This window comes from Oratosquilla oratoria, chromosome 23 (assembly GCF_046742065.1).
Source record: "Oratosquilla oratoria isolate Oo_2021 chromosome 23, ASM4674206v1, whole genome shotgun sequence".
Lineage (NCBI taxonomy): Eukaryota > Metazoa > Arthropoda > Malacostraca > Stomatopoda > Squillidae > Oratosquilla > Oratosquilla oratoria.
Window position 1 is genome coordinate 46,308,372 of NC_134799.1, and position 14,770 is coordinate 46,323,141.

Below are 14,770 nucleotides of genomic sequence, written 5' to 3' on the forward strand. Positions count from 1 at the left end.
GATGTATGATATCACCTCGACTCACACTTCTTGGTTGTATTCTGTTACTTAGGCAACAATTTCGTGCAGGAGTACACTCGTCACTGTTTCACAGTTCACTGTTTCACTGTTCATAGTCTAGTGGCTCAGCTCGTCCAACTCAAGCAGCATTGTTCATTGTCTCCCTATGGTCTACCGGAACCCTCATAGTTCCGTGACGCCAGCCGTCACACTCTCGTATCAGGCTTAGTCGTCGTTGGCTTTCATAGTTTATTGGCTCAGCTCGGCCAACTCAAGCAGCATTGTTCTTCGTCTCCCTATGGTCTACTGGAACCCACATAGTTCCGTGACGCCAGCTGTCACGCTCTCATATCAAGCTTAGTCGTCGGCGGCTTTCATAGTTTAGTGGCTCAGCCCGGCCAACCCAAGCGGCATTATTCTTCAATTCTTTACTGTTCCACGGGACCATCCCTCTCTTCTCCTTGCTTACTAGTTTGTATGATAGCACGAGCTTCCTTTGTTGCCCAGTCAGTTCTCCAATTTCTTCGTTCATTTCGCATCGGTTGCTTCTTAATTCATTGTAGTTCACTTCCCTTTTTATTTTCATTGTTTTGTGTTTCTGCAACCAATTACGTTTCTCTATCCATTCTTGACTATGACCATATAGGAGCTGGCGCTTTTTGTAATTTTTGATGCATAATTCATCTGAATAACTGTCGTAGGAGTCGAAACAATATTTCCCATTCGTTCGCTGTACCGACTGGTATAGTTAGCACTAGTACTTAACGACGTCAGTCTTCCCTCATAGAGAATCAGTTACAGTACCAGTGTCTTAACGGTAATCGCCATGGCTTATTCTAGCCCCACTGAAAGCGCAGTTGCGATTGCAACACTAACAGAACTTATAACCCTCACTCAGAAGTTTCAAGAAGCAGTCATGGAATACACAGACGTGTATGGAACCGTCAACATTGAAAGCTTGTCCTCAAATTTAGTAACTGAAATCTACAATGAAGGTTGATCCCATCATCAAAAGTGGTGGTTCTTGGAACCCGCTTGGGCCCAACACCCACATGATAGTCAACTTACACTGCTCAGAGAGCAACTTAAAACCCCTCAAGAAAACTCTGATCAACTTAAAATTCCGAGCAGACGCACGAATGAACAGCGCAAATTCTGCTAACCCAGCAATCTCACAGCAAGCTAATCAAGACACTATCATTACCTACATAAGAGAGGAACCCCAGCCCCCCTCTTTCGATGGGGATCTGGAAATGTTTTCCAGCTGTTGGAGCATTTTCAAAACAGTGATTCATAATAACACCAGATACATGGATGGAGAAAAATTTAGCGCTCTTATGTGCTCCCTTGTGGGTAAAGCCAAGCGGTTGATTGGCTACCGAGTGTATAGTGAAACTGCGTACAATTATGTCCTCAATAGACTACATGACGCCTATGACAAGCCTTTGGCTGTACGCAGGGGACTGAAGGAGCGCCTTGTTGCCATTCCTGCGCCTACCAACGACGGTGAGGACTTATCATGATTCCTTGTCGACTGGGACGAACTAAGTGAACATTATAAAAATCTAGTTGGGCAACCCCTCTCTGATGAATTTGTGGAAGGAGTTTTACTACCGAAACTACCACGCCAAGTCCTCTCTTCCATATATTTGTTTAAAGGCACTTGAAACTGAGTGCACCTGAGCTTCTAGCAGCACTTAAAATCTACGCGGGTGCCATCACGGACAGTCATCACCATACCCTGTGACGGCTCACCCTATTACTGCAGCAACACCACCATCCTTTCAACCAGCACCACGTCCACCTTGGCAGTCTACGACACGTGTTCCGACACCTACGACGACCACAAATCAACCACCCAAACACACCATCAGAATGCCGGCTCCAACGTCTTCTCAGCCGATACCTGGATTACCAGCTACGACGCCAGCCGTCACCAACGATACTCAATTCCGAACCAATTGTTTAGCTTGCAATGGTTCCCATCAACCGTCACATTGTACCACTTACCCGGATATCTCCATGCATACCTGTAGACTTCAAATGTTAGGCAGATGTACCATCTGTTACTCCAACAAGCACCCGACCAATCGTTGTGATTTTCAAGCAGGATGTTTGAAATGTGGCGCCCGCCATAAGGCTCCATTATGCCCTCAAGTCATCAACATAACCAACAATAGTATCTTCACTCCATCTCAACTGGATAGAGTCCCTTCATACCTACGGAAAACGTCTACGACAAGCCATGCGCGCACTCCTTCCCACAGTGCAGCTTCAACACTTCCTCCTGTTGGTTACCAACCAGCAGCAGAATGTCATTCGTACTATCACCCCTTTTTCCAGCCCCCAGGGACCTACCCCATTCCTCATCCAACCCCATATTGTCCCCCATTGCAATCAACATCACTTGACAGCAAGACCATCCAAGAGGACAACTCAACTTCAACACCATCAGCCTGTGGCAGCATTCACAATGACAACACCAAAGCCCCAACAAAAGCAACCTGTACCCCCTCCCCAATTTACCTGGCTCCCATTCTTCACGCCCCAGCTGTCGTGAAGCACGCACCAGACCAAACTTCCCCGTCTACAAATGAACCTTCAACTCAAGAACCGGAACCGGTACCAATCGTCATTGAAACTACACAAGTTAACAAAGACGTTCTTGACTCACAAACAATACTAGATCCTAGAACCACAGATTCGGACCCAGAAACCCAGTCTTCAACAATTGCTGACAACGCAACTATAATCGCAGACACATCCCTCATCAAACGAGTAGGGCAGAGTACCGTGGCCCTACCCGTCTTTACAGGATGCCTCACGAAAGGCAACAAGAGTTGTATCTCACAAGTCTTCATTAATTACGGGGCACAACATACGTTTGTTCACCCCTCCGTCGTAGACCAACTTAACCTCAAGGCAAAGGGAACTGTACTCTTTCGTATCGAATCCTTCAACAAAACTGAACCCCCTCAGGAATTCGACATTGTCGAGTTCACGTTACACTTGGGCGCTGAACATTACCACATCGAGGCGGTAGTACACCCATCAATGGGAAAAGACATCTCTATGCCCGGTTACCAATGTACCGTCCAGATACTCAAGTCTCAAGGCATCCCCATTGCCAATAAAACTCCGTCAGACCAAACTACCGATGTCCACATTATATTGGGCAGTGATCACATGCCATTGGTCTTTAAACGCGCCATGCGCATCCTGGGTGTCGAACTTTTTGCCATGCCAGCTGATTATGTAGTGTGGGGCAAACTGCCTCCTTGGAGCCAGGATCAAGCCCTCAACCCCCCTATTGAAACCATTGCACTCAACAGCATCTGCATCGAAGAACCTATTCTCGTTGATCCCCCGGTACACGAACTTTGGTCATTGGACTCAGTCGGTATTTCACTAGAAAAATACAGTCATTTAGAAGAAAAAGCGATTGAGTTCTTTAAGTCAACAATATGGAAAAGAAATGGAACCTACACAATCTGCTTACCATTCAAGAGTGAAGAGCGCCCAGCAATCAACTATGGACGTGCGGTGGCACAATTACTTTCACTCAAAAGAAATCCACGTCCATCCCTTTATGAGGACTACCAGAGGATCTTGGACGAATATCAACAACTTGGGTTCATCGAGACCGTACCCCCGGGTCCCGAAGTGGATGGGAGGGTACACTACCTGCCTCACCACCCAGTCTACAAGAGCTTCCCCACAACTCCCGTCAGGATAGTGTTCAACGCATCATCCAGAGCACACAAGAACGCACTATCTCTCAATGATGCCCTGTATACTGGACCCAACCTGGCTCAGAAAATTCAGTCCATGATCCTTCGATTCAGAGAAGGAACGTATGGCGTCTTGGCCGACATCAGCAAAGCCTTCTTCAGAATAGGAGTAGATGAAGCAGACAGAGATTTCTGCCGTTTCCTCTTCTTCACGAGTTCAGATATGAATGAAATCCAAGTCTTCCGTTTCAAAGTGGTGTTGTTTGGCACCACTTGTAGTCCTTACCTCCTCAACCAGACTATCGAACATCACTTAGAGACGTATGAACACCCCTTGGCTACCAAACTCAAGTCTGCATTTTACGTGGATAACCTGCAACTCACATGTGATCACATTCATAAGATTGCTGTGGAAAGATCCCAAATAGAGCGAATATTAAATCACGCCAACATGCCACTAGACCAATGGACCTCCAATGCTACCATAAAAGGGTTTCACAAAGGAGTCCGTGACTATCTCGGCCTCTGCTGGGATACAGAACAAGACACACTAGGAGTAACTATGCCCAACCAATTTAAGGAAGCCTTTGAACAACCACAGCTACTCCGGACCAAGAGGAAAATACTCAGTCTGTTTTCCTCACTATATGATCCCACAGGATTCCTGGTGCCAATTACCCTCACAGGCAAACTCTTCATACAGAGCTTATGGAAGGCGAAGGAAGGATGGGATACACCCCTCAAAGGAGACAGCATCCAGACACTCGCAAACACCCTTAACAATTACCGGAATTTAGATATTCTACAGTTCCCGTGCAATGCTCATCCCGGCAGTAACCACGCCCTCCACATCTTTTGCGACGCAAGCCAGAGAGGGTTTGGGGTAGCAGCCTACACCGTCTCACGAGAGGGTCACGTTTCCTTTCTCACAGGCCGGAGTAGGGTCACTCCCAAGAATATGACCAAGCTCGACGAAGATCTCACTATCCCCCGATTAGAACTTACAGCCATTCTCTTGGGCAGCCGCCTCGCGAAGTACCTGACAAACCTACGTCCCTCTTGTTACCACGCCATCTTTGTGTGGTCCGATGCCAAATCAGCTCTTCTGGGTCCGCAGTCAGAACAGCACCTCAACCTATGTCCTCAACCGAGCCAAGGAGGTCAAACAGTACAAGACCACAACCTTCAACTTATGCACGTCAACTCCAAAGACAATCCAGCAGATCTTGCCTCTAAAGGCACTAACGTAACAGGTCTTATCAGTAAACGTAATCTTTGGTTTAATGGTCCAGAATGGCTTCCTTATCCTGATCAATATCCCCCACAAGAATCATATGCACTACCCATCCTCATATGTGCCTACCCCACCATTGTGCAAGAAACAGAGAGAACATTCCACCTGAAACAGTTCCCCGATCTCTCAACAGCATACAACGCCTTCAGAATCCTACTCAAAGCGATGAAAGCTAAAGCATTGCTCGCAGTAAAGACCAAGCTCTACCAAAGCCCTATGCAAATTATGCTCAGACTGGCTCAAGTCAGCTCGTACCCGCGGGTATACCGACATCTCCAAGGAAGAACCACCCCTCTCACTTCTGACGACAAAAACCTCATTTACCAAAGAGGCCTCAGATTGGATGGACAGGGTCTCATATGCTGTCAGCCCCCACACGCTGCCACACTCAATGAGTATGGTCGCCCACCCCCACTGCTGTTACACCCTAAGTGCCCATTGTGGAGACACATCATCTTGCATCAACATCGACTTACACTCCACACTAACACAGTCACCCTTCATGTTCTTCTTCGACGAGACTACTGGGTCTCTCGTCAACTACAAATGATCAAGTCCCGCCTCCGGCAGTGCTTACACTGTCGACGTATCCAAACTTCACCCTTTAAGTTTCCCACTCCGGCTCGCTTGCATCCTAATAGAATCCACTTTCACACACCCTTTGCCACAACCGGAGTTGACTTTATGGGAGCCGTCAAACTGAGACAGTCCCACGTTGACGCTGCTTATGTAGTCGTCTTCACTTGTGCCAGCATCCAGGCCCTCATCCTGGAAGTTGTCACTTCCCTCAATGTGACGGACTTCCTGAGAGCACTACGTCGATTTGCGGCACGAGTGGGGATGCCCCCAGTCCTTCGTATGAGATAACACCACCAATTTCGGAGCCACAGACAGATTTCTCCGAGAACTCAAAGAACATCCTAACATCAGTGATTTTCTCACCAACCACCACACTTCATGGACCTTCATCACGCCCCTTGCTCCTTGGCAAGGCGGCATGTATGAACGCCTTGTCGGAATCACCAAGTTCAATCTGAGAAAAGATCTCTACAAGCCTACACCTACATACGACGAATTCAGAACATTGTGCCAAGAAGTGGAATGCATGGTGAATAGCCGTCCCCTTACTTATGTTAGCACTGAAGATGATACCCCCCTTACTCCTAATCATCTTATGCACGGCCCTACCATTGCCCTGTTCCCACAGGTACAATTAACTGAATTGAATGACCCAGACTATTTCAATGCTACCACTTTAAGAACACAATATCAGTTCTTGACTGCTATCTTACAAACCTTCAAAAGGAGATGGTCCCGCGATTACATCATAAGCCTAAGAGAAAGTCACCTTCGCCACAGCAAGCCTCATCAACGTGGACCGCGAGTACATGACCTTGTTCTTCTCGTTCTTAACGGCGTTCCCCGAGACCAGTACCCCTTGGAAATCAATTTGGACACAGACACCCCCGCATTCCCCCACGGAGAACCAAGAACCTCTTGCAGAACCTTCACAACTCAAAGAAGAAATCGAGCTCAACACCGTAGACAACGGAACTAAGCATGCACCGGTCGACCCAGCTGAAAAGACCCGTGAATACGAGAGCCATATCCAGCACACTCCTCAACAGCCAGGTTCGACCACAAGAAACGACACTCCAATAGAAACACCTACTGTGTCATCAACTGAAACAACGCCAACCACGTCAACCAATATACGACCACAGAGGAAGGCAGCCCAACAGGCCAAGAACTGGTTCACCACTCTTGATGAATAACCTGCTCGCTCTGCTCTAAATCCGTAGGGGATATCTTTCCCTGCTTTTTGGTCCATAACCTGTGTCACAACTTTCGGGGTTGTGACACACCATCCATTCCCAAATTCCACGTCTTGTTTTCAAACCATAATTTGCAAATACTTTTGATCAAGGACCTAGCTGTTACAGTAGGCTTTATAGTTGTACTTTCGTTCCTATAAGTTGTCATTTCCTCTATTTTGTGAAATGACCAGAATTCTTAGAATCTTTAACAACTACTTGTTATTTTACTCGCCATTATTCTTATTATCTGTATCTCCAATTTGGCCATTGGTTGTGAATCATTAACGAGTTTAAAGAATTGTCTATTCATAGGAATGTCCCGCCCTTTGTACACGATACCTATTGATGACGAAATACGAATATGTAACGAATGTTTAAGGGTTGAACCTGGAGTATGTCACCCTTGTGAATTTATTGTTCCACCAGGTAATTATAAATTGGTGTCTTGTGTACAAATTAACATTTCAACTAAGCATTACCTTGTGAATCTGTTTCAACGGTTTGAAATTTCAATCCCTGTGCACTTGCCACCTCTCATATAAGTTATGTAATTAGGTTAACTACTTAGGTTAGTTAGGATTTATAATCTTCTCTCGTCTCTAGTGATTGTCTTAAAGGGATTGCTAGAGATGAATCAACTCCTACAGACTCATTACACACCGTACCCTTCGGAGACAATGCTTTGAAACTATAAAACTTGGCAATATTGCGCGATTTTCCCGCCGTGCCCATCACCGACGAGTTTAGTTCGACAAGAAGCTAGGGAGAGGTGGGAAGTGCTTGAAGAATTCCGCGAAGAAACTTGCATTGACCACATGTAGTGGTTGTAGGAACATTCCATTATACTTCTGACTCACGTGAGAGTTGTACTATTGAACTGTGGGAGGGGATGTGCTTATGGCGTGTGAATCAGACTTGATCGGTCTCTTTGAGTGAGTTGACTGTGGTGACGTCATCCAGCGAACTATGAATCCGGCCCCATCAATCATACCCACCATGATGAGGTGTTCTCATGTATCCGGCTTTATCGAACACATCCGTGAAGATTGGAAGCTATGTGTCTAACTCAAGCGCTCTCATGTTTTCTAAGTGTGTTCACTGTGTTAAAGTGCTATCTCATGTTTTCTAAGTGCACTGTGCTAAAGTGCTATCTCAGGTTTTCTATGTGTATTCACTGTGTTAAAGTGCTATCTCATGTTTTCTATGTGTATTCACTGTGCTAAAGCGCTATCTCATGTTTTCTATGTGTATTCACTGTGCTAAAGTGCTGTCTCATGTTTTCTAAGTGTATTCACTGTGCTCAAGCGCTCTCATGTTTTCTAAGTGTATTCACTGTGGAAGTTATTCTATTAAATTGATTTCTTCTAGTTTATTTAATTAGCCCAGGGTTGTGATTAGCTAAATGAGTTGAATCATTCTGTATCCCCTTTCAAGTACTGAAATTTATACATGCCGCTCAGAGGGAAGTGTGTGTGGTCCCGGGCGGTGATGCAAATTTTCTGGACTTCGGCTCCCACTGTAGCTATCTACCCTCGCCCGTTCCACCCCCCATCCTCTCCTTTCCACTGTCCAGAAATTTGTGACACAGGGCAAAGGTGACAGCTTTAGCCACAGCTTGGCTTATTCTCCTCCCCTTTTTCTTCTACCTTCTGATACTCCACTGCCCTCTACCCTAAATCTATTTATATCCAGAATGCTTCCAGTCCTTTTTGGACACCACTACTTAGTCCATTAACCCCCTCTTACCAACCTTCCTTGCCCATATATATATTTGTTTGTTATCATCATTTCCCTTTCACTATCTCTAACAACTATTTGCTATAGTTCTAGAATGCACTGTGTTAACTGAAAGAAATATCCTGAATGCTTTCATAGATTACAATTTGAAAATCCTTAATTTTTTTCCCAGGTCCAGCAGACACTTTGTATAATGCAGATACCTATTTGAAAATGAAAGAGAAATTGGAAGAGGGTGGTATACTCTGTTTTCAGGTAAGAATGAATATAAATTGAAATTTGTTTTTTATTTTACCATGATGCCTATGTAGGTATCATGAGGCACAAGTGGGTATACAAGGATGTTGGCATCAGCGTCTTGGTTTATTTATTTTGCAATTGTAGCTGAGTGATCCCCAAATTCTGTGACCTGGGTTGATCACGTTTTCTGTGTTTATTAATACTCAGAGTGAAAGAATATGAGTAATACAGCAGTGACTTTATAATGCAAGTTGTTGTTGTTGTTGTTGTCGTTCCCTAGACTGTCTGTCCGAGCAGTCCCGTCTCCCCAAGGAATGCCATAGCCGAAACTGGGTTTTCCCACAAATCCTTTATAGAGCGTATGTTGTGTTGTTTGCGTGCATGATTGTGTATAATGCAGTCTTCCATTATGTGTTGTATGGTATGGGGTGAAGTGTTACATCCTGGGCAGCTGTTCACAATGCGGTCATCCAGCCTCTTCTGGTTGCTTAGAAGTGCTGGTAGTGTGATGCATCATACATTAGGCATCCAATGCTGCATGTGAGAATTTGATATTGAAGAGGTTAAAAGGCCAGTGCATGAGAGGGTATGGTACATTTGATTAATGCATTATATTTTACTGGGCTTGATTTCTAGGCTCCTGATGTGCTCTCATATTGGCTAGGTGTAGTAGTAGTAGTAGTAGTATAGGTTTATTCAACAATATTAAATACAATTAGACATACATATATACATTTTTTACAAAATTGGTAGTTGAAAAGGGAGAGCGAGAAGCAAAGCTTATGGGGAGTTGCTCTCCCTTAAGGAAAAAAATTATTTTTATTTATTTATTTTTGTTACATATCAGTATGGTACATACACATCTACACACATATATACACACATATATGCATACACATATATACACACACACAATGACATGCGTCACGACGTCCGCTAACTCCGACCTCACGTAGAAATCGGGGGCACGAGTGAGCATCGCAACTTGTGGGGGTCAGGTGAGAGGTGAGAGGTCAGGTCGATTGTTGACAGGACGATAATTGCTTAATGCGCAGATCTGGGTCACCGTGACATGCTGGAATAGAAAAAAAAGAGCGGCAGACTTGGGCAGTACATGACAGTTTCTCCATGAATACAACCATGAAATGGACCTGAAGTGTTCAATATACTAATACTTATAGATTAAAGACTTTTTTAAGTATCGTTTGAATGTTGATAAACATTTTGTCTTAGGTAAATCCTTTTCCAGTTTATTCCATGTGTTAACACCTATAATAGATAAGCATTGGCTTTTTTTGGTTGTTCTGTATTGAGTTTTAAAGAAGTCGTTTGTTTGCCTAGTCGCATAGCGAGTTTCGTAAGTTGAGTAAAATTTCAATATGTTTTGATTCATTTGTTTATTGTAGATTTGATGCATAACAATGGCAGTTTTGTACTTTATTAAGTCATTGAATTTGAGTAGATTTAGTTTTTTAAATAAATTATTTGTATGTTCCAAACGACCTACATTGCAGATTATACGCAGTGCCTTTTTTTGAGAGGTAATTATGCGTTGAAGATTAGTTTGATAAGTATTACCCCAAATTTCTGAACAATAGTTTAAGTATGGTAGTAGTAGACTACAATAAATGGTACGTAGGGTATTTTCATTGAGGATATTTCTCATTTTATGCATAATTCCTAAAGTTTTGGATATCTTATTTATCACGTGATTTATATGATGTTTCCAATTAAGTTGATCGTCTAAATACACGCCTAGGAATTTACTGACGGACGCTTTTTCAATAATTTCGTTGTTTATTTTGATCGGCTTAGTACTTTCATTATTTTTGTAGAAAAGCAGGTAGTTAGTTTTTGATACGTTTAAGGATAGCTTATTGGCTGAAAACCAGTTGGATAGTTGACATAATCCTTCATTAATTGTCTTGATCAGTTTGTCGGAATTTCTATCGGAGCATAGAATGGTGGTCTTGTAGGGTTGAGATAGATCTTAGCATTCCATGGTCACTCTACTCCCCATACATGTTGAGTGTTTTCATGTTATTGGGCATGTATTAAGATCAGGAATGGAGAGAGTAAATATTTTGAGGTGAATATGGAAATACATTAGGGTTGTGTAATGTTGTCATGGTTGTCTAGCATTTTTGAACAAGGTGGTGAAGGAGATAAAGTATGAGGGTAGTTCCAAAAGTAATGCCTCCTATTTTATCATTATGCACCAAGGAATCTGTAGGGATTATTTATGGCATTGTTATAATAACTGAACCTTTGCGAACATAAACTGAATTTTATATCTGTTGCGGATGTGTGACGGTCTAATAAGGTAACCCCTGTCATGGATGTGTGTCAATACAGAAGAAGGGGAACCATTCGACATTCACCGACACTTGGTGAAAGTTTACGGAGCCGAGGCATTTAACATTAGCACAGTTAGGAGATGGGTTCGTCGATTCCGGAGTGGCAACAGAGATGTGGGTGATAAACCGTGTGCCAGATGGCCTTGCACAGGCCCTTGCTAATCGCTGGCAAAGGTCGGGGTGGGGGATGGGGGTAGGGGGTAGGTTATATGGAGAAATGAATTCTAGAGCAAAAATGTCAGCTCAATTTAATGGTGCCATTCCCATCTTCGTAGCTCTTCAACTTTTTGAGTTATGAGTGAAAAAATAAGAGGCATTACTTTTGGAACCGCCCTCGTATTTGGTATTTTGTCAACAAAAAGAATAGGAAACATAAGCTACCTATCTATTTCTCTATATACCAAGGGCTTTTTCTCCCCAAGGGAACTGTCCAAGTCAAAAGGCAAGTACCCACTCCCACCCCTTTCTTTCCTATCCACCACCCTTTCTTCCTCTTAGCTCCTCATGAATGACAGGGCATCCCTGTATCTTGTCCATTGCCCTGGGTCAGAAGCAATGTAGCAAGACACAGTACATCTACAACAAGGCTGGTTCACTTAATCGGCAACCTCCTCTCTCCATCCCCTCAAAAAGAGAAGACAGTGAGAAATCTCTTCAGGCTGCAACAAAATATTCTTACATGATCATTCCCTACCCACCCCCTTCCTTCTTTGTATCACAGTATCATTTATACACAGCCATTCTCCACTCACCCCTATCTCCTGCCTTCTCCATTCCATGCTCAACAGACATTCCTCTCTTACTCAATGCCCCTTTCACCCTATCCATCCATCTCAACCTTGATTGTCCCCTCAAGTTCACTCCATTCACTTCTGCCTTCCACACTTCTTTTACTGATCTTTCTTCACTTATCCTTTCGATGTGTCCAAATCATCCCAATACTCTTTCATTAACCACTATCTGCCATCTCCTTTTCCACCCCCACTCTCATCCTCACCTCCTTGTTTCTCACTATCCAACCTTGTAACCTCTATCATACTTCTCAGGCATTCCACCTCAAACACAGTTAAACTTTTCCTCTCTGCCTCTCTTAAATTCCAGGCCTCTGCCCCATATAGTGCTGTCAGCACAATCATCCTTTCATATAGTTTCCTTTTTGCATCCATTCCCAAATGTTTCTCATGACACCTTTTTAATCCCCAAGGCATTTACTTGCTTCTCTCAATTTACAATTTACTTCCACCATTACTCCTCCCTTTCCTGCCATATGCAACCCCAAATACCTAAAGCTATCCACTTCCTCCAGCCTCTCTTCTTTAAGACTTGCTTCCAACTCGCTGCCATCCTCTCCCCTTGTACATCTCATCACCTTACTTTTACCCACATTTACCTTCAACTTTCTCCTATCGCATACCCTCCCAAACTCCATCACCAACTCCCTTAATCCCTCCTCAGACCTTGCCACAATCGCAGTATCATCAGTAAACAACAACTGGCTCACCTCCCACTTTTCTCCATTTTCTTTATCCACCTCCTGTCCTTTGCTTTTACCTCCCACACCACTCCATCCATGTACACATTGAACAGCCATGGCAACATGACACATCCCTGATGCAGTCCTCTTCTTTACCTCAAACCACTCTCTCCATTTCCAATACACAGGGTTTATTACTTTCGTCAAAACTCTTGACTGCCCTTAACAGCTTTTCCCCCAATCCCATATATCTGCAAAACCTCCCACAGTCCCTTTCTATCTACCTTATCATAAGCCTTTTTGAAATCCATAAAGAAAAATCATCCTTATCTTTTCCTAAAACTTTCTCTTATATTTGCCTTACCAAAAAAAATTTGATGCACACAACCCCTTTTCAAAAGTGAAACATAACATAAGCAAAAACATAAGCGCAAAAAACATGATAATAATAAAAAAAAGATAAATAAATAAATAAAATAGAATAAATCCTTTGCCATAGCCTGAAGGACTTCTCCCTGTCTTCTTTATTTTCCACATGAGGGGACAGGGAGGTGGGGAGGGGTCGCCATGTAAGTGAAGTGGCCCTGCTATGTATGTGCTGTGTCTTGTTGCATTGCTTCTGACTCAGACAATGGACAGGAGACAGGGATAGCTCTTCACTCATGAACAGCTAAGATAAGAGGGAAAAAGGGTGGTGGATGGGAGTGGTGTGCTTTTGACTTGGCTACCTCCCTTATAAGGGAGAAGCCTTTGGTATATAGTTATATAGATAGAGAGTTAAAACCAGAGCTCTTATTCTTGGAGAGACCAATGACAGATAGTCCTGGAAGATGGATGGCAAGGAGAATCATCCCCCCTGCTGCTCATTTCCAAAACCCTTCAACCCCTTCACCATTTTCTGGAGGTGCATCCCTGAGGGGAAGTATAAAAAGAAGGTTGTTGTTGTTGTTGTCGTTCCCTAGACTGTCTGTCCGAGACTGTCTCCCCAAGGAATGCTACAGCCGAAACTGGGTTTTCCCACAAATCCTTTATAGAGTGTATGTTGTGTTGTTTGCGTGCATGATTGTGTATAATGCAGTCTTCCATTATGGGTTGTATGGTATGGGGTGAAGTGTTACATCCTGGGCAGCTGTTCACAATGCGGTCATCCAGCCTCTTCTGGTAGCTTAGAAGTGCTGGGTGGTGGCCGCACCGCAGTCTGGCCAAGTGGACTCTGTCCTTTCATGGGAGAGAGGATTCAGAAGGGTGGATATCAGGGGGTCTGGCATGCAGCAGTGTGTTGTCTTTCAGTGTGTTAATGGAGCGGTGAGTGATACGATTATGAATATGTTTCCAGAGGCTGGTATTTGGTGGTTGTGGAGGAAGAAAAGAGAGTATTTGTGCATAATAAAGGTCTTTGGGTGTTGTTTTAATGTTTCTTGGTGTGTGTGGGTGTTCTGCTATGTAGTGTAGCGGGTGTGATGTGTTTGTGGTGGCTGTGGCAAGTGTCTGTGTGCCTCTCATGTCGAGGTGGTCCTTGACTTTGAGGACTTTTGTTTCATGGTGTAAATGGTCTGTTGGTGTTGTATTTGTGCAGCCTGTAATTGTTTTTAGAGCTTTGTTTTGTATGATTTGAAGGGTGTTGTGGTGTGTCTCACTGAGATTAGGAGCCCATGCAGGACTTGCATAATTCAACACTGAGTGTATGCATTGTTTGTATATTGTTATATTAGTTTCTTTGTTTTGTCCAAATGTCGTTCCAGTGATTGACTTAAGTGCGTTAAGTCTAGGTGTGTACTTGTTTTTTATGTTTGTGATGTGTTGTTTGAAAGACATGGATGTATCGTATGTTACACCAAGAATTTTTGGTGTGTTTGTGTGTGGTATTAGAGTGTTGTTGATGTAGAGATGAGGTATGTATTTGTGTTCTTTTGTCCAGTTGGTGAGAAGTGTTGCTGTAGATTTGGTTGGAGCTATTTTGAGTCTGTTTGTGATGAACCATGTGTTGAGTGTATCAAGGTATGGCTGGATTATTTCTGCAGCTTTGTCTGTGTTATGATGTGTGCATGTGATTGTTATGTTGTCTGCGTAGGAAGAGATTTGTATTTCTGAGTTGTCTGGTGTGGGTAAGTCATGCATGT

At 43.6% G+C, this 14,770-nt stretch overlaps 1 protein-coding gene across 3 annotated transcripts in view; it reads left to right on the forward strand.

Moving 5' to 3' along the window:
• The window catches only part of SpdS (Spermidine Synthase), a 157,936-nt gene that overhangs the window by 129,988 nt on the left and 13,178 nt on the right, over positions 1-14,770 (forward strand). For all 3 annotated transcript variants that reach the window (XM_076207071.1, XM_076207070.1, XM_076207072.1), the window contains one exon: positions 8,752-8,834. In XM_076207071.1, coding sequence (XP_076063186.1) covers positions 8,752-8,834 — 83 coding nt within the window. The remainder of the gene's footprint in view (positions 1-8,751; positions 8,835-14,770) is intronic.